Source organism: Lupinus angustifolius, chromosome LG04 (assembly GCF_001865875.1).
Source record: "Lupinus angustifolius cultivar Tanjil chromosome LG04, LupAngTanjil_v1.0, whole genome shotgun sequence".
Taxonomy (NCBI): domain Eukaryota; kingdom Viridiplantae; phylum Streptophyta; class Magnoliopsida; order Fabales; family Fabaceae; genus Lupinus; species Lupinus angustifolius.
Genome location: NC_032012.1, coordinates 19536922 through 19558302, shown reverse-complemented (window position 1 = coordinate 19558302; position 21381 = coordinate 19536922). Strand labels below are relative to the sequence as shown.

The 21381-nt window shown below is 32.3% G+C and overlaps 1 protein-coding gene across 1 annotated transcript; it reads right to left on the bottom strand.

The window, feature by feature from the left end:
- LOC109344867 lies at positions 19144-20633 on the bottom strand. Its single transcript, XM_019583597.1, has 2 exons — positions 20338-20633; positions 19144-19538 (listed from the first exon to the last, which is right to left on the bottom strand). Exons 1-2 carry the CDS (start codon positions 20588-20590, stop codon positions 19360-19362), a joined length of 432 nt encoding a protein of 143 aa, XP_019439142.1. The 5' UTR covers positions 20591-20633; the 3' UTR covers positions 19144-19359.

Sequence of the window (21381 nt, the reverse complement as noted above, 5' to 3'; positions counted from 1 at the left end):
CTCCTCTAGAGAGCCATTGGCATGGTGCTTAGATGTATTGCCCGACAAAGATGTTGCCATTCTGATTTTATCCAAACCTTGAAACTTGAAGGTTTTCTTGTCCTCGAATCTAGCATTATTTCTACATGACCAGATTGTGGAAATAATATGAGTGATTGCAGCAAGCAGAGTATCATTTAGTTGATGGCTCCATGTTGTATTACAAGCCAATAAGATTGAGTTAATAGAAGAAGTGTTCAATTGGATTGAGAAAGTGGAACATAGTCAATGCCACCAGTGTTTAGCTAGATTACAATGAAGAAACAGATGATCAGAACTCTCAGCTGTCACCTTGCAAAGACTACACATTGAGACCATACAACAACCCATCTTTTGAATATTATCATCAGTTGGCATCTTCTTATCTATCCATCTCCATATTAGAAACGACTTTGAAGGAGGGATTGATGAGGACCAGATCTTTTTGCACCAATTAAGATTTATATTAGGAGTAAAAGGATAAGAGTAGGCATCTCTTAGATATAACACTCCATCATTTGAGTCTTTCCACACCAATCTGTTCTTTATTCTAGGAATCCTAGTCTTTGAGATCTGTATGGCAATTTCAGGAAATAGATCAACAATGAGGTTAGGAATAATCCATTTTGATCCAGAGATGAAGTCAACAACATAGGCTAGAAGAGAAATATGCAGATTTGTGGGGATATTCATCGAGTCCAGTAGGGGGCATCCAAGCTAGTTGTCTTTCCAATAGCTTATGTTATGCCCATCACCAACTAACCATCTGGAGTTTGTGATTGCCACATGTCAACTATTCTTAATACCAGGCCATATTGAAGACTTGTAGTATCTGTTTGAAGGGTTAGAAGAAGCTCCAAATCTTTGCCTATAGAATATAGCCCATTCCTGATAAGAAGAAATCATTTCCCAAGTTAACTTGAGAAGAGAAGCCTTGTTAAGTTGCTTGATTGATTTAATTCCAAGACCACCATTCTTGTTAGGAGAACAAACTTGATGCCAAGCCAATGTTATCATTTTCCTCACATTGATATCTCCTGACCAGAAAAGGTTTCTCGTGAACTTATCCATATGCTTGATCAGTTGAGATGGCCAAACATAGACATGGAAACTATACACAAGCATACTTTGGATGATAGATTTGACAAGCTCCACTCTTCCCAATATTGAGAGAGACATACCTTTCCAGTTAGCCATCTTTAGGGTTATTTTATCAGCAATGTGCAGAGGATGCACTTTTTTGGGTTTCCCTATAAACAGAGGGATACCCAAGTAATTGAAAGGCAGAGAGCCAACGGAGAAGCCTAAAGTGTTTGCAAGGTTTGAAATTTTCCTAGCTGATGCATTGGCAGTGTAGAATTTGCATTTAGAAGGGTTTATATGCTGGCCTGAAACCTCATCACAATTATGAATGAGGTTGTTAAGAGCCTGAAGTTCCTTCTTGATGGCCTTGCAGAAAATAAGGATATCATCTGCATAAAGAACATGACTTGGAGTGTGCAAGCTGTTAGGACCAAAGGTCGTGCTTAATCTCCCATTAGCAACCAAGTTAGAAAATCCTCTACTGAAAACATCTTCTGCAAGACAAAAAAGAAGAGGAAAAAGATTATCACCTTGTCTAACTCCTCTATTGCAGTTAAAGAATCCAACATTCTGACCATTGACACAGATGGAAAGCTTTGTAGATTCTAGGGTTACCTTTATCCAATGAATAAATTTGTCATTGAAGCCAAAAGCTTTGAGGGTCTCTAACAGGAAATTTCTGTCCAAAGTGCCAAAAGCTTTCTTTATGTCCAACTTAATTGCCAAGTTTCCACCAAATGATTTACGAGGAAGAAGATTAACTGCCTCAGATGCCAAACATATGCAATCATGAATGTGCCTATCTTTGATGAATCATCTTTGGTTAGTTGAGACAATTCTAGGAGCTATAGAGGCAAGTCTATCAGCCAAAATCTTAGGTATGATTTTTAATTGGAAATTAGCCTAGGCAATGGGTCTAAAATCCTCAATTCTATCAGCACTAGCAAACTTTGGAATGAGGACCACATTGTTGGAGTTCAAGTTTGGCAGCATCCAACCTTATTTGAAGAATTGCAAGATATAATTGCAAACATCTTTTCCAACAATGTTCCAAAAACTTTGGAAAAAGCAACCCCCAAAACCATCAGGGCTAGGAGCACCATCACCATTGAGAGAGAAGACTGCATTCTTGATTTCATCATCTAAAGGAATACTTGTTAGCAAGCCATTATCCAAATCAGTAACCAGACTAGGAATTACCTCATTGATTAAGGAATTAGCAGAGAATATGTTTGGTGAAGCAAACAAATTAGTGAAATAACTAAGCACATGATTACTAATTTCAGGCTGATTAACCAACATGTTCTCCCCATCCTTAATCATAGACATTGCTTTGGTTGATTGCCTTATTTTTGTAACCTTGTGAAAGAAGTTAGTGTTCCTGTCACCACTAATGTGTCAATTCAGCCTAGATTTTTCTTTCTAAAAGTCCTCTTCCATTAGAAGATCATTCATCAATTGACTTTGAGCCACTCCTTCTTGCTCCAACAACTTAAGATGAGGCCCAAAATTATGAATACAGTTCTGAATTGCTTCAACTGCAACTAGAGAATTCTGAACTTTATGATGAATGTTACCAAAGATCTCTATATTCCAAGTTTTCAGCACTGATTTTAACCTTTTCAGCTTCTGAACTAGAACAAACATAGGGCAACCATAAATCCCCTGTCTCCAAGACTCTTCAACCACCCTTTTACAATCCAAGTGCTTAATCCACATTTGATGAAATCTGAAAAGAGCAGGTCTGCTTGTGGTAGCAGAAGAGGCCAGAAGGAAGATGGGGTGATGATCAGAAGCAATTCTAGGTAGAGTACAACAAGTGACTTGGTGCCAAAGAGAGAGCCAATCATCATTGCACATGGACCTGACAAGCCTTTTCTTAGTGAGGGCATGACTCCTTCTTCTATTAGACCAAGTAAATTTAGATCCTCTGGTTAGAAGATGGATCAAGTTAGCACTATCCAAGAAGGCCTTGAATTCCTCATAAGGAAGACTATGAGGAATCCTAGGACCTCTACTCTCATTTGCCCCAAGGACCACATTAAAGTCCCCAATACAGCACCAAGGGTCACAATGCTCCAACATTAGGTCATTTATTTCAGACCAAAGTTGCCTTCTCTGAATGTAATTAGTGTGGGCATAAGCTGCACACAGATTAAAGCACTTATTCTCATAGTTTAAAGAGATTGAGATATGTTGCCTAGCATTAGCTAGCACAACAGGACAAAGATTGGAATTACACAAACCCCAAATGTTAGGCAGTTGATTTCCTCTATCTTTCACATCAAATAGCTTTAACTTCAACTCAGACCAGAAGTTATTATTCACATCAGTATGAGGAATCATTGGTTCAGTCAAAAAAACCAAGTCTAGCTTATTAGAGAGACAAAGATTTTTTAACACCAACCTTGTACTAAGGTTTCCAAGACCCCTGCAATTCCAGAAGATCACTCTCATTGGGAGGTATTGAGATAGCCACCCATACGGGTAAAATAAATCTTTCCCGAGTTTCCTTTCTTCTTTATTCTCTTCTTTTGAGACTTTGATAAATTAAAAAGTGTATAAATTATATGATTTTGTGTATAAATTAAAAAGTGTAAAGGACAAAATAAGAAAAAGAAAATTACACCATGATGATAATTACACCATATTTTCCCTTTATATGTAGTAAGTATATAGTAAGATAACATCTTTTTTCGTACATTATAAAATAGACGATCACAATCCTTCAATATGGTGAAACTTAATTTCGTACATTATATATATGAGACGAATGCATCCAAATAAATTATATTAAGTGTGATAGAAATTAATACTTCATCAATTTTAAAATAATTATCTAGTCAGAGAATAAAATTTTCAAAAAAATTTGTGAGTGCACTATGAGTATTTTTTTTATTTCTATTTATTTGTAGTTTTGAGAAGTTAAAGAGCAAACTAATTTTAGTTTTTCACCTTTACCATTATTTACTTCCTTATTGGTTCACGCAAGTAGTTAAAAAAAATTAATGACTACATATAGATTAATAATATATCAATAAGAAAATACAATAAATATCCTAAATCATTATGATTCTTACTAGCGTGTTGACAGACACTCCCGTGCTTGTCAAACCGCTTTCCACATATACATGTAATATATACACATGAACTAATCAACCTCTTGAACCTTGTTCCATTCTTCAACTTAGGTAAATACAAAAAAGATATTATGCATGAAAAATCATAAATACATTTTGGGGCATGAACTAATCAACCTCTTGGAATGTGTAATAAACTTCAACTCAATTACATAAAAAAAGATGAATGAATGTATGAATAAAATGACCACTTATACCTTTCACTTCGGCATGGAAAACTTCATCAACATCTTCAAGAAAAAGTTTTAAACCTAAAACATTTGACCACTGTTTTCTTAGAATAAATACTTCAAATTAAGAAAAAGCATGCATTAACATTTTCATGTATCAAAAGTTTTGCCAATAACTCACTTTGATAAAAGAATATGATCCTCCAATGTTAAATTTTAATGTCAATACTTTTACATCTTCTTTATATTCTACATCCACACATCAAAAGACTTTTCCATTGAAAAATTCAATGATTATAAAGCAAGTGAAAGAAAATACATGGATAAATAGAAATGTGGGAATGTAATGTTTTTTTTTGACAAAACCAATAACACAATAAAACACTGCATAAAATGCACCATGACCATCAAATTATCTATACATGTATAGTATATATACTTACTAATAGAGAAACGGAAAACATATAATAAGTACCCATCGAGTAATAAATGATTGCCTATTTTACCATTTAAAAAACTAACTAACTATATTATTTAGCACTATTAAGTCATAAGCCATACATACTTATTTTAAGTAATATATTGAATATTGGGGTATAAATTTAGATAATGGTTTAAAAATGAACTCCTTGATCTAACCCATCAATGTGAATGTAGGTTGGTGAAGATTCTATTAGAACCGGTTAAGAAAAAGTCAATCAAGTTATTAGACTTATGAGCTTTTTAAGTGTCCTCCAAGAAAATTAGTATTTTCTTTGTTATACCACCCGATTACAACACCAAAAGGGAGTGCCAATGCATTACTCATCTTGATTGAAACAATGTTCTCTTCTTATCGAGGAGGTAGTATTCCAACAACTCTACTTCCTGGTTCAACAACACATCTTCACAATTAACCAATGTAACAACATAACTTTATTAATGTAAACTACAAATAAAATAGAAAAAGGGAAAGAGAATGATGAATATTTATTTATTGTATTCATTCATGGAATAAATTATGTTATCATGAAGTATAATCATTGTTAATTCTCACTAGTACATTATTGTAGAAGAGAAGAAAAAAATAGAAAAAAAGGAAAGAAGGGAGAAATACCTTTTGGAAGAGAAGGAAGATAGAGAATAAAAATGGAAAGTGAAAATTGTGTATAGTAAAAATGATAGTAATAGTGAGAAGATATGTTTTATTACTTAAAAACTTCCAAAACTCTTAGATGTGTTGAGTTTTTTTAACGTGCTAGTTTTTTTTTTAAAAACTTATTTAAAAGGAAGGTTTTCAACAATTCTAAGAAGATTGTTAAAAAACAATAAACATCATAGTTTTTGAAAACTAAGTAATAATGTGAATACATGAAATATTGTGTATATAGTTTTTTGGTAGAAAATAGAAGATAGGTGGATAAAATTGGGAGCTATAAATTAGACCATGGAGGGGTAGTTATTTGATATTTTTGCTTTATTAAGTAGTATAGATTATAATAATTAAAAAGGAGAAACATTGCAGGGAAAATAATAAATAAGTAACTGAAAATTGTTTTACTTTGAAAATTTAAATTAATTTACTGTAGTTAAGACTTTCAATCAAATTTTATACAAGAGCAAAAGCTTATTAAAATTTCTCAGTTTAAAAAAATTGTATGACTGACCCAACTAGTGAACTTGATAGCATCTTTTTTTTTCTTGACAATATATAAGTATTAAGAAATATTTTATTATCCTATTTACTTAATAGTAGTTTTTTTGTTTCTCACATGTATCTTCGCACTAGAGACAGTCATGTCTGAGCCGGGAACATCCACAAGTATGTGAGACTAATTTAATAGTAGTTTGGTCCTAAACATTTTTAAATAAACTACACATTGTAGTTACCTTTATTGATTATTTTTAAAAATATTACTACATAATCAATAGTCAATTTGAAAACAACAAAAACCAAAAACGGTCAAAACCTTTAATAATAGAAAATAAGAAAAATATTAAATGTTAGATACAAAAACAAAAGTAACTTTGTAAAAAGTTCTATAAAAATATTCTTGACCATATCTTACAGAAAAGCAAAGAGTCAAGAAAATTAATGTTTGGAGAACTGAACTGAACTTAAAAAAGACTCTGATTTACAGTCTTAACTGAATTTTGAGTTGAATTGCTTTAAAACCCGGTAAATTCCAATCCGATCATATTAAACCAGGTTAAATGGGAATAACCTAGGAAGTGAACCAGATGGTTCACATAAAAAAAGATAACAATACTCTAATATTTTGTTTTATTCCATTCCAAAAAATTAGATAGAGAGATGTTACATAAGTATAATTATATACTAGTTTGTCGGTAGACACTTTGTGCCGGTCAATATTGCATGATATTACCTATTCAATTTTATATATTTGCTTTTTTGGAATTTGAATGTATTTTTTGTGTTTGGTTTACTTTATATATTTTTTTATTATAATAATCAATGTAAGGTTAGAAATGTGATTATGTTGGTGGTAGTTACATATGATTATATGATTTTTTGTATAAATTAAAAATTGTTAAGGACAAAATAGGAAAAACAAAATTACATTATACTAGTAGTTTCACCATATTTTCCCTTTATATATAGTATATAGAAATTACATTATAAAATAGACGATCACAATCCTTCAATACGGTGAATCTTAATTTCGTACATATAATATAGATGAGATAAATACATCCAAATAAATTATATTAAGTTAAGGTTCGATTCTGCCAGCAGACTTCCTCAAAGATGTCAGAAGAGGGAGCTTTTTATCCTCATCGTGAAGTAAGTACTCGGGTTCAAGTGGTACATGCTTGATTCCCCTTAAGCAAGAACCCGGGTTCGAGTCTTGTCGATGAAAAAATGACCGTTGGAGAGTTAGCCCCATATACCTGTGGATGTTCCCGACTCGGACATGATTGCCTCCAGTGCGAGAATACCTGTGGGAAACCAAAAACAAATTGTATTAAGTTTGATAGAAATTAATAGTTCATCAATTTTAAAATAATTATCTAGTTAGAGAATAAAATTGTCTAAAAATATTTGTGAGTTCACTGAGTAATTGTTTTATTTCTATTTATTTGTAGTTTTGAGAAGTTAAAGAGCAAACTAATTTTAATTTTTCAACTTTACTATTATTTAGTACTTTATTGGTTCACCCAAGTTGTTTAAAACAATTAATGACTACATATACACAAATAATATATCAATAAGAAAAAATAACAAATATCCTAAATCATTATAATTCTTATTATAAGTAGCGTGTTGAAAGGCACTATTGTGCCTATCAAGCCACTTTCCTCTCATTTGTAATATGTAGTCTACATGCTATAAATATTAAATATAGTAAGTTGTCTTAGGTATTGTAATCTACAGTTCAATTTATTCATTTGGTGTAATTATTTTTTTATTAAGCATTAAAATAATTGAGTGACTCATAATTATTTTTGTAAGTGAAGTTTATGATTAGGGTGACTCCCTTGTCTGTCAACCCGCATTCTGAATGTTTGATACTATGTTTTCGCTTTTTACATGTTATAAACATTTGGAGTGAGAAAGTTTGATTATAATCTATATTTGAATACCTTATATTCATATGATTACAATAATTTATACACTTACTATACTAAATAATAAAGGCAATAATAAAAAATAATCTCACAATCATGTTTGGAATAGTAAAAAAATCAAAATATAAAACCAATAGCAAAACAAATACAATACAAAGGAAAGATTACTAACATTTATCATAATAACATCCTTGTCACTAAGTCAAAAACATTCCATTTGCATAGTCAAATCCATTGATTTTGCCACCCATATAAATCTCTTCCATTTACTAAACATAGTTTTTCCTTCTTTGCCTTGAGATGATTATCATTGATGAAAAAATTGTTAAATTTCTCCATCTCCCAATAATAAATACTAATAAACATGCACCTAGGAGAAGCTACAACAATTGAACTTGCTTAAGTTAATACTAAATAATTGATGAAAATAACTGATATAGTTTTTGAGTTAGTGAGAAAGAATTTATAATAATGATAAATATTAATATCCTTTCCCTCATATTATACTTTCTTTAGCATAAGATTTCTTAACATGTGTACATTTTATAAAGAAAATTGAGAAGACATATAAGACTACTTAACTTTAGTGACTACTCCTTTGATTTGTAAATACTCTTTTAATCTCAAAGACCACTCCTTGTAAATTCATTTTCCACATTACCTCTAGTTGACATATATTTTATAGTGATAAAAATTTTTAACCTCTTGAATAATAGCACAATAGCAACATAAATTGTGCACCAAACGAAAGTAATATTAATCTCTAGTTAGAATATGTTTTTGTGAACATGATCATCATCAACAACAAACTTGAAAAAAGAGAAGTTAGAGTGAAAATGTTGTGCAAAATGTTTGAAGTTGGTTTATGAAGAAAATCAAGCTAACATTGGTTTTCCAAGGCCCGTTGTTATACTTCCACATAATGCCTGATTAGAATGGGAAAGACCTTTTGAAAAACCAAGTCAGTATGTCATTTCAACTTTTTATATTCATGACTCTTAGTTTATTTTGTGATTTGTTATGTCTTTTATCTTGAAAATAATTGAAGTTGTTAAATGTTTATTTTCAATTTTTGATATATGATCTAATCTCATGCTTTGATATGTTTTTCTTTTATCCCTTACAACTTTACAATTTTAAGGGCTTATAAAATTAATACAATATAATTAAGTTTAAAGAATAAAATAATAGTTAACTAACACCCTAGACTCATTCAAGCATTTGCTGAACAAATGATGATATGTGGTCCTCCACTCTTAGTTAGCTTGTGAAAGTCATTTTTTCTTATTGATTAATAAGACACATGGTTTTTTCCATTGAAATAATTCATATACCCATGTAAACAAACTATAATAAAATTTATCTTTTAACCTCAACTCCATTAAAATGAACATAAAAGTAGCATCGACATAACACTCTAATATATAAGTATGCACTAAACTATGTTATTGTCTAAAATGTTCAATCCATAAATGCAAATTTAATGTCACTTACCACAAATCATGGATACAAATCCTTCTAAAATAATTGTCTTTTAATTGAATTTATTAGAATCAATAATTCAATATCATAAACAGTGAAAACAATAGATTTTGAAAAATGTTTGAATTTAAAAATTAAAATGACTATCAATATAACATTGAACAACAACAACCTTGAAATAATGATATTAATAGAAATATAGACATGAAAAAATCAATTGACAAATGCGAGACGACTTTCATGAATATAAATTGAAGCCATTGAAAGTGTGAGAAGACTTTCATACGTATGAATTGAAGTCATTGAAAGTATGAGAACCAATATTTTATGCAAAAAATTATTCTTGTATTTAAAAAGAAAGACAACTTGTACATATCTCACCTCCAATCTCAACTTTCTACAACATCTCTCATCAAGCAGAATCATCCATAAGACCTGTTGGGCAAGGATATAAAATGAAGTAACACATAACACATAATAGAAGACAAATATGAAATAGTTTGTCAAAAACAGGAAAAAAAAGGCAAAAGAATATGGTAATAGTACATTCTTTTAGAACTTTTCACAATCATTTGGATACAGAACCACTATCTCAGTGACTCATAAGCGAAAAGGCCAAACCATCAATGGCGAATGTATAACCAACAATCACACCAAAAGCCAAAAAGAAAATGTCAAGTTTTTTGTGCTCACACTTTTTTATAATGTCACTTTGTTATGGTTAATGTAATGCTTATTTTTTATTACCTTGAGTAAATTAAGCAGTAATTATGAATTTTACAATTTAATTTGAAAATGTGCAATATGAATCAAATTTTTGTCTCATAACTTGAATATCATTACTATATAGTAACAACAATGACGGTGAGTGAAGTATTTCATGACACACTTTTTATAAAGTACATCAAAACAAAATAGAAATTAAAGTTAAAAAAATAAATAAGGAAACGAAAACTAAAAGAAGAAATAAGTATGATATCAAAGAATAATGAATTACCCCCTTAAACATATTCAAGGTAAATGCACGTTACAACAAACCAAATTAAACTTCTAATGAATTGAGGAAGTGGTTTTTAAAAACTGAAATTGATGAGCAGGTATAATAATAATTTCCTCTTAAAACTGAAATTGTTTTGCCACTCAAATATGCCCGTTTTGTTCCTACTTAGTAATATAGATGATCACGTGGTAAAACAATATTACAATAATTATATAGGCATCTAATTGGAACTACTACCATCAATATATCCTAATATGAAACCTTAAATAGTGCCATATATCTTGAAAGTCTTCCCTTCATGCTTCAAGTCTGCAACTGTAACACCGCAAATTTTACAATTTTGAATTATAAGATTTTATTAATATTTTTATTAATTATATATTCGAAAATGCATTTCTGGGAATTTTCGGTAAAGAATTAGACGAAACTCTAGTTGTGTTTTAGTCTTGTAATTTTATTTCCTATTTTGTGGTAAATTTTGAAAATTTTCGGAGACAGTCGGTTCTGAACCACTGTCGGGACCGAAATCCACTCGGTATGGCTCAAAGAGTGGTTTTTGAGTTCCGTAACTCAGAATCGAACTCCGATTGCGTCATTGGCTTCGTAATCACATTTCGAGTCGAGATAGACCTTGAGATGGTCCATACCTATTTGCTAAATATTTTTCACTCGGAATGCAGAAATCCGAAATTGTAATCGGATATTAGGATCGGGCGATTTATAATACCCGATCGAGTATTGGCCGATAATACTCGGGCATGTTTAAGATCATGTCCGCGAAGTGGTCATTTTGCATTGGGATGTGAAATTTGACTTTCATAAAGCAAATCTCATATCACTTTCACCCATATCTCATGAAATCATCATTAGCCACCCTAGGAGATTTTCATCATTGCCTAGGGGGAAATCTGATTTCATTCTCTCATTAAACACTCCACACTTCACACTTCACTCTCACACTCTCTCATTTGCAAAATTTTCAAGAGAAGGTAAAAATCCTCTCTTCATCTTTTCTCTCATTTTTTTCATTTGTTTCTTCCATCTTCAATCCTTACATTCAACCAATGGATGTTGATGAGATTTAAGTATGTTGTTCATGAGTATGTCAAGAACATATTCAACCGTTGAAATTTTCTAAGACGCTTTCTAACTCATTTTCTCTTCAAACCCGAAAATGGTGTTGTTCTTGAACTCGTGAAAATATTTTGTTGAAATCATGAACAACTTGTGTTCATGAAGTTGTTATAATGTTGTATTACATACATTTTGTTGTTTTAGCCAAAGGAGATGATGATAAAATCAAAGGAACATTTAGGAAGTGTTTTGGAAAAATGAGAATGTGTGTATATTCTATTTGTTGTTAGCCTTAAAAACATGGCTTGGAACAAGTTGGAAAAGTAGAAATCTTGGCTAAAAAGTATGTTAAGGTTTATGAGTACATGAATGCCTCATAAAACTCTTAAATGATACTTTGAATAACTTACTGTAAAATGGTAAGATTATCAAAGAATGTCTTAAATCAGAATATGTAGTTTTACTAAAAACCGTATCTTTAAAAGGGATGGAAATCGTGAACGAACTTTCGATGAAAAAGGATGGTCAAGAACATGTGATGTTGGACCAAATGGATGAAAGGGATGTATGATCACGAAAGGGAAAACGAGAAATGATTTTAAGTATTTTGGTAACGATTTTAGAAATATCGGAAACTAACGGATTTTTATTGTGGCAGTTACGAAGATTTCGGTGTTCGAACCTTGAAACCAAACCACCCTTAGTTGACGAGTTAAAGCACGCTTCATTAAGGTGAGAGAGAACACATCGTGACATAGTGGTGTCCGAATATGACACCCAGATCTCCTAAACCATCTCAAAGGTTTTGGAGTTAACTTGGGTTTTAAGAAACCCAAAAGATTTTTTATGTTTGAATGCTTTTGAATATATATGATTGTTGATGAAATGTGTTGAATATTGTATATGAATGTTGTTGGGAACTTTTCTGGGTGCAGGTGTTTGAAAAATCATGTTTAAATGTGTTTCAGTTGTCGAAAAGGGCAAAATTGGTATTCTATCCAAGTCCCTTACGCTTGGGCGAGGGGAAGTTTTGGTTCTGGAACTCCCTCGCCTGGGCGACAAAGCCTCGCTTGGGCGAGCAAGCCTCGCTTAGGCGAGCAAGGGTCTCGGTTAGGCGAGAAAGCCCAGGATTTCGATGAAATTCTGGAAATCTCTCGCTTGGGGGAGAGATTTCTCGCCCAGGCGAGCAAAAGCTTCGCTTGGGCGGAAAAAGTAAAGAAAAAAAGAAAAGAAAAGAAAACCAGGATTTAATGATGTCTCGCTTGAGTGATAAGGGGCCTCGCTTGGGCGAGGAAGGGAAAAAAAAGGAACATTGCAGGGAAAATAATAAAAATAAATAAAAGAAAATTGTTTTACTTTGAAAATTTAAATTAATTTACTGTTTATTTATTATTTAATTTTTCCAAAACTCATCTTATTCCTCTCCTCGATCTTTTTTTTTAAGCAAGTGTGCAATGCACACAATATATTAGCCAAAGGAGAACATACAAGTTACAAGTTTCTAAATCTATAGTTTGGAAGGTCTAATAAGTTTCTATTGAACTCATTAAGGATGATAGTAGGGATAGAATTCGAGGAAAAATTTGTTCTATAATTAGCCGCATGAGAAGCCAACTTATCAGCACAAGAGTTTCCTTCACGATAGATATGAGATATTTTCCAAGTCATGGAATCCAAGATTGTTTTGCAGGAAGTCCACTCATTGTGTAGGGACCAAGGAGGTTTAGATTTGCTAATGAAAATGTCCATAACCAGCACTGAGTCCACTTCCAACCACAGATGCCACCACCCTCTTTTGTATGCCTTGTTTACTGCTTTAATTGCCGAGAAAAGCTCTGCATGAAGAGCAGTTTGGATGCTCAAGTAACAACCAAAACCATGAAGAAATAACCCTTTATGATCTCTAAAGACACCCCTACCACCAGTGTGACCAAGGCAGCCTAAGGCAGCCCCATCCGTGTTCACCTTGATCCAACCATTTGAAGGTTTCTGCCAAATCACTTCTGTGATCTTAGGAGCACAATTGTAGTTGATGCTTATGTTAAAGTGCTTCAGCAAGATGAGCTCTTGAAGAGAAGGATTGCCAGAGACTGTAGAATAATTTCCAGATAAAGAAGGGTCCCTAGATATCCTGGAAATTGCACCATTAATAGAAGCATGTTTGTCATGAAATCTAATTTGGTTCCTGCAAAACCAAATAGCATATATTGTGTGAACAACTGAAATGAAGAGGAGTTGCTGAGCCTGGTTGGAGAAATTATTTCTGCAAGACAGAATAAGGTTTTTGATGGAGGTCACATTCAGATTGACTGAGAAAATCCACATGATCCAATTCCAAAGCTCAGTAGCAAAGAAGCAGGAAAGGAAAATGTGATCCGTGTCTTCAATAGCATTGTTACAGAAATTGCATCTTGAGGCTAGAGCACAACCTCTTTTTTGCAAGTTGTGATCAGAGGGCATCTTCCCATGGATAATTCTCCAAGGTATGAAGGAATGTGAGGGGGGATCACTTTAAACCACACATGTTTACACCAAGTGAGAGTAGTAGCAGAGTTTGAGACAAAAGTATAGGCATCTTTTAAGGATAATGATCCATCATGAGAGTGCCTCCACACTAGCTTGTCTAAGTCATTGGATCTGGAAGTGTTAGCAATTGCTTGGCCAATTTCAGGGAAATTCCTATGCAAGGAACCAGGAATAATCCATTTAGAATTCAAGGTGAAGTCAGCCACAGAAGCTGATAGGGAATTGTGATTGTTGGAGGGGATTTTGAGAGTGTCCACCATAGGTTCCCCTAACCAATTATCCCTCCAAAAGTTTATTTCCTTTCCATTCCCAACTAGCCAAATAGAATTCACAATAGTTGTAGACCAGTTTTCTTTAATACCCTGCCAAATAGAGACTTAAAGAACCTTGTTGAAGGATCCCTTGAGTGACCAAATCTTTCCCTATAGAAGACTGCCCAATGTTGATTATCACACCTCATTTTCCAAGCCAGGCTAAGCAGGGCTGCTCTGTTCAGAAGCTTGAGAGATCTCAGCCCCAACCCTCCTTCATTTACAGGGGTGCAAACTATGCTCCAAGCCACTGTGACAATTTTCTTTTTGCTAATGTCCCCTGACCATATGAAATTTCTGATGCCCTTGTCCACAAAATCAAGCAAACCACTAGGCCACTTGTAGATGAGAAAGCTATAAACAATCATGTTGTGAATGACTGATTTTACCAATTCAACTCTTCCCATTATTGATAGAGATGACCCTTTCTAAGTAGCCAACTTAGCAAGGATTCTGTCTGCAATTGGCTGAAGGTGAACTCTCCTAGACTTACCTTTGAACAAAGGAACCCCTAGTTAGTTGAAAGGAATTGAGCCCTTAGTAAAGCCTAATATTGAGGACAGAGAATCAATCTTCCTAGGAGTAGCATTTGTGATATAGAATCTGCATTTTTGGAGATTAACCTGTTGACCCGAAGCTTGAGTATAATCCATCACAATTTTCCTAAGACAAATAAGCTCATTGGTAATACCTTTGGAAAAGATTAGGATGTCATCAGCATAGAGAACATGTGAGGGAGATTGCATTCTATTAGGACCCGGAATTGTGCTAATTTTATTCTCTGTAGCCAACTTTATAATTCCCCTACTCAGATCATCCTCTGCAAGACAAAAAAGTAAGGGGGACAGAGGGTCACCTTGTCTAACCCCCTAGTACAGTTGAAGAAACCAACATTATTGCCATTGACATTTATTGAGAGCTTAGCAGAATTAAGAATTACCCTTGTCCAGTGGATAAATTTAGAGTTGAAGACAAAAGCTTGAAGAGTATCAAGAAGGAAGGTCCATTCAATTGTGTCAAAAGCCTTCTTGATGTCAAGTTTGATAGCTAAATTGCTCCCAACATCCTTGTGATCCAGCATATTGATTGCTTCAGAGGCAAGGCAGATGCAATCCTTTATCTGTCTTTCCTTAATGAAGCCTCTTTGCTGATTTGAAATGATTCTTGGAGCAATAACAACTAATCTATCAGCTAAAACTTTGGTGATGATTTTGAATTGAAAGTTAGCAAGAGCAATATGCCTATAGTCCTCAATTCTATCAGAACCATGCAATTTTGGGATAAGGATGACAGAGTTAGAGTTGATGTTTGGCATTAGCCAACTCTGCTTGAAGAACTGCATAACAGCATTGCACACCTCATTGTTGATTATGTCCTAGAAATTTTGGAATAAGCAACCAGAGAAACCATCTGAACCAGGGGCACCCTCCTCATTGAGAGCAAACACTGCATCTTTGATGTCAGCTAAAGAAGGCATAGTGGTTAGCATTAAGTTATCAGAGTCAGTGACCAGCCTAGGAATTACATCCTGAATGAGAGAGTTTGGAACTATAATATTAGGAGAGGCAAAGAGTTTGGTGTAGTAATCAAGCACATGATTTTCTATATCTTCCTTAGTTGTTAAAATAGAGTCACCATAGATAAGGATTTGGTGCCTTGTCTGATCTTAGTTAATCTATGAAAGAAACTCGTGTTTCTATCATCCATAGAGTGCCAATTTATCTTTGCTTTTTCCTTCCAGAAAGCTTCCTATACCTCAAGGGCAAGCAATAGCTCAGATTGGGCCAAGTTTTCCTGCTCCAAAAGATTAGAGTCAGGGCCATGGTCATTGATAGAGTTCTGAATAACATCCACATTGGCCTTAGCAGAGTTGACTCTTTGGTGAATATTACCAAACACATTTTGATTCCAAATCTTGAGCTCTTTTTTCAGATTCCTGAGCTTCCGAGATAGAACATACATTGGACAACCAAGAACCTGAATTCCCCAAACCTCAGCAACTAGTATTCTGCAATCAGAGTTTAGCAGCCACATTTTGTGAAATTTAAAGGAAGAGTGCCTAGGCTACACCTGTTGATTAGATAAAACCAACAAAGGATGGTGATCCGAAGCAAGTCTGGGCAGAGTGCTACAAGTTGTATTATTGAAGGCATGTAACCAATCATCATTTATCAAAGCTCTATCAAGCCTCTTTTCAGTAGAGGCATTACCAATTCTTCTGTTGGACCAGGTAAATTGAGCACCCGAGGTTGGGAGACTAATGAGCCCAGCCTGGTCAATGAAGGCATGAAATTCAGCACAAGGAATCCTAGCTGGCAATCTCAGACTCCTACACTCATTAGCACCAGGACAACATTGAAGTCTCCTATACAGCACCAAAGCCCAGGGAAGTCAGATATGAGTTTTTGAACATCAGACCAGAGAGATCTACGAAGGATATAGTTGGTTTGTGCATAGATAGCACAAATGTAAAGGATCTTATTGTTGACCAACACAGATAGAGCAATATGTTGATCAGCTTTTATTAACACAGAAGGAGCTAAGTCAAGGTTACAAAGGATCCATAATGAGGGAGATGGTCACCTCTATCACTCACCACCAAAAGCACAAGGTTTAACTCTTTCCAATACCTGTCTGAGACGTTAAGACTTCCATTCAAATTTTAAACAAGAGCAAAAACTTATAAAAATTTCTCACTTTAAAAAAATTGTATGACTGACCCAACTCGTGAGCTTGATAGCATCTTTTTTCTCTTGACAATATATAAGTATTAAGAAATATTTTATTATTCTATTTACTTAATAGTAGTTTTTTTATTTCCCACATATATCCTAACACTTAAGATAATATGTTCGAGTTGGGAACATTTACAAGTATGTGAGGCTAATTTCATAATAGTTTGGTCCTATATATACAACTTTTTTAAATAAATTACACATTGTAGTTACCTTTTATTGATTATTTTTAAAAATATTACTATATAATCAATAGTCAAGTTGAAAACAACAAAAACCAAAAATGGTCAAAACATTTAATAATAGAAAATAATAAAAATACTAAATGTTAGATACAAATAGAAAAGTACCTTTGTAAAAAGTTCTATAAAAATATTCTTGATCATATCTTATAGCAAAGCAATAGTCAAGAAAATTAATGTTTTGGAGGACTCGACTTGAAAATGATTCTGATTTATAGTCATAACTGAATTTTGAGTTGGATTGCTTTAAAACTCGGTAAATTTTAGTCTGATCTTATTAAATCTGGTTAAACAAGAATAACCTGGAAATTAAACCTGACGGTTCACATAAAAAACATAAAAAATACTCTAATATTTTGTTTTATTCCATTTCAAAAAATAAGATGGAGAGATATTACATAAGTATAATTATATACTAGTATGTCGACAGACACTTCGTGCCGGTCAATATTACATGGTATTACCTATTCAGTTTTTATATATTTCTTTTTCAGAAATTGAATGCATTTTTTGTGTTTAGTTTACTTTATATTTTTTTATTTTAATTATAATAATCAATTTAAGGTGAGAAATGTGAATATGTTGGTGGTGGTTACATATGATTATATAATTTTTTGTATAAATTAAAAAGTATTAAGGACAAAATAGGAAAAAGAAAATTACACCTTTGTGGTAGTTATACCATGTTTTCTCTTTATATAGTACTAGCGTGTTGCATGCACTTTGTGCTTGCCGACCCACATTGGAGTGTATATGATATTATCATGTTTTATTATGTGAGAAAATATTGTAATTTTAGTTAACTAAAATGGCAAAATAGGTAAGAGATAATTACACCATATAGGTATTATAAGAAGTTTTCCTTTATATGGTATAGATATAAAAAAATATTTTACTTTATTGATCTCGTATTAGGTTTAACTGGTTTGAACGGTTAAACCATCCATCGGACCGGATAATTTCATATATAATTAATAATTATGTCTAATTAAAAGTAATATTTCTCCATTTTTTGGACTGAAATAAAACTGAACATCAGAGTAATTTTCCATTTTTTTAATTTTAAGTGATATGTCTCATTCACTTCCCAGGTATTCCAGTTCAACACAACTGGGCCGAAGTTTCTTCGGTTTAAAATGATTTAACCCCTCATTCAATTAAAACTATAAACTGAAGATATTTTTAAGTCTGGTTAATAATCAAACTGGTCAGATTCCTCGATCCATTCCGGTTGTAACATTACTTGTTAATAATTAGTGATAAAAACCTATATATCTTTTCTAAGGTATATATAAGTGCCATATTTTTAATTGCACGTGTTGCTGAACCCGTACCCGGTTGGTCTTTGACACTATTTTGTCAGCACATGCACAGGTTCTAAAATGATACCAACAACAACAAATGCTTAGTTGATGATAATGGTAAAAATGGATACATTTAAGAAAGAGCTTAGTTTTGAAAAATATGTGTCTGCACATGCACTTAAACATTTTTATTAACTCTCATGATATTTATTCCTCATAGTCTCATCACTTATAACCAGCAAAATCCTTTTTAATTTTATAAATTAGAATAATTTTATTCATTAAATTTTCAGCTTAAGTATCATAATAATTACACTCCCCATTTTGTAAGAAGAGTTGAAGAGTAATCACTCATCATATGCTCAGAGTTAAAACAAAAGTAGTACAACCATGACAAACATAAAACACAAGAGAAAAATATAGCAATAGTAAAAACTCACAATCACTTCTAGGAAGGTTTTTCTTCATTAAAAATATCGTTGGTCTCAAAACATAATAAAAATGCTTTTCTTCATACAGAAAATTTTGAGAAATAGTTAAGAAAAATCCAAGCAACAAATATTACATGTAGTTGTTTCTATACTTTTTAATACATTAGTGACTAACTTCAGCCTTCCAATTTTCTTTCTCTTATTAAAATTTGAGATTTCACCATATCTATCACATATTAAACAATATCAACTTAAACAATAAACATATGTTTACTAAAAGTTCTTTAGATTTATCGAAACCTTTTCAGCTTCAAGTTCTTTTGTGGATGTGTCTTCTGAGTTCACAAGTGGTAAGAAACCCGTTTGAGTACCATCACTATCATTTTCAATTTCTCCTTCAAGACTTAATCCTTCAATTCTTGCTCCAATAGGATCTCCTAGAGTTCCCACATCTATTAAAGAAACATAAACTTAGACTAATCAAGTCATAGAATTCAAATGGGTAATAAAGTACGTAGTTCAAACTTGTTTTTCTTTAAACATTACCAAATAAATAAACAAGCTATATATAATAGAAAATATAAGGGCAAATTATATTGATCTTTGTTGGATCCAACTGTGACCGGAGAGACTCTAATCACCGAAGAGTTCTAAGACCTTAAACAATAATTCATAAATCTTTTACACTTATAAATTATTTCCATTAGCCTTTGGTATTTTTTACATTTGATATCTTTCTTATTTTAAAAGCCAACCTCACATTTTCTTATGATAATTAATGTAATCTCATTCAACATCCTTTCGGGAAAAAATGCAAGTAATAATATCTTAAGTCATATCTAAAGTGAAACTACTATAAGCATATCATGTCTATACAGGCTATATGTATTACCAATTAAAATTTTATTTAAATAATAAAGTAACTTAAAAACACAACAAATAATACAATCATCTGAAAGTTTAATTGTGACTATATAGGCATGTATTACATAAGTGTCTAACACAAAATGGGTGTGAAATATAGTAAAGCAGATTACAAGAAAAAAATAGTGTAATTTCCCCCAAAATTTAATTGGGGACAATTTTAAGTTTTTATAATATTACAAAGAATACAACATTTATGTATCGATCGATTTAATTAGTACATCTTTGGCTTTGATTATTTTATTTTAAAAAATAATGTACTGATCAAATCACATACATCAATGAACAAGAATTGAAGAATGCATGTTATTATTCTATGTCATTCACCTGGATTTGAAAATATCCAAAGAATAATGGCACAAACAATAAGCACCAAAGGGATAATATGAACTGAATTTTCAGCAAACTTAACACGTGCCCTTTCTCTCTTAGCCAATTCTACAATTGGATCATTATATGAAGGAACGTTGTTGCCATCAAACAAAGAAGTTGATCTACGACCTGAATTAGAAGGAGTAGAACTTGTCACGTGTTTGAAATAATCATCAGAAAACCTGTTCCAGCTTGCAGATCTATGCATCTTAGGTTGTTGATTTCTTTTAACAAATAATTGATGTTAATTTGGAATAGAAAAAGTTAGCATATGAAGAAGGGTCATAAAAGGTTGTGTATCAAATTAATAACATAGTCAAGATAAACCAATAAAATAAAATAAAAGTCTTCACGGGAATGAAGGCACTTTCATTGAGTTCGGCAAACTTTGCTCTCTATTTCACTCACACGTCCTCTTACCAATTCAATGCAATAACTATTTTTTTCTTCATATTTTAAACAAATAATATTAATTTGTTTCTGTCGAACAAATTGTTATTTCTATAATTGTCTTCGTTGGCAAGAGGATCTCGCCCGTTAGGTTAATGTGGTTTATATGATATATTTATGTTGAGAAACATTATGATTTATATATTAATTTTAAAGGTAAAATAACTAATTAATTTTAAAGGTAAAATAACTAATTAATTGACTTACAAGATAAACGAAACTCAAATGTATGAAAATATAGTCATTACACTAGGCTAAGATGGTAAGACAATAACGCTTAAGATTGTCATTCAACGATAGAAAATAAATATTTAATAGTACTCTCTTGAGTAATTGTTGCTGAATATGCACTTTCTATGGCGCTCACTTAAGCAAAGTATGGTAGAAATTAATCGAACACTTAATAGTGCGCTCATTAAAGTAGTATTGTTTAATGTCTATTCACTCACTCAAAGTAATAATGTTAAATATCTACTTTCAACAACCTCAAGCAAATATTGTTAAATATTTATATTGTTCAATTTTGTGTTTATAGTGTATTTTACAATT

Coding starts and splice junctions, on each gene's coding strand:
- LOC109344867 (XM_019583597.1), bottom strand. CDS start 20,590: ATGCATAGATCTGCAAGCTGGAACAGGTTTTCTGATGATTATTTCAAA. Junction 19,539..20,337: donor TTGGATATTTTCAAATCCAG/GTGAATGACATA, acceptor TTTCTTTAATAG/ATGTGGGAACTCTAGGAGAT.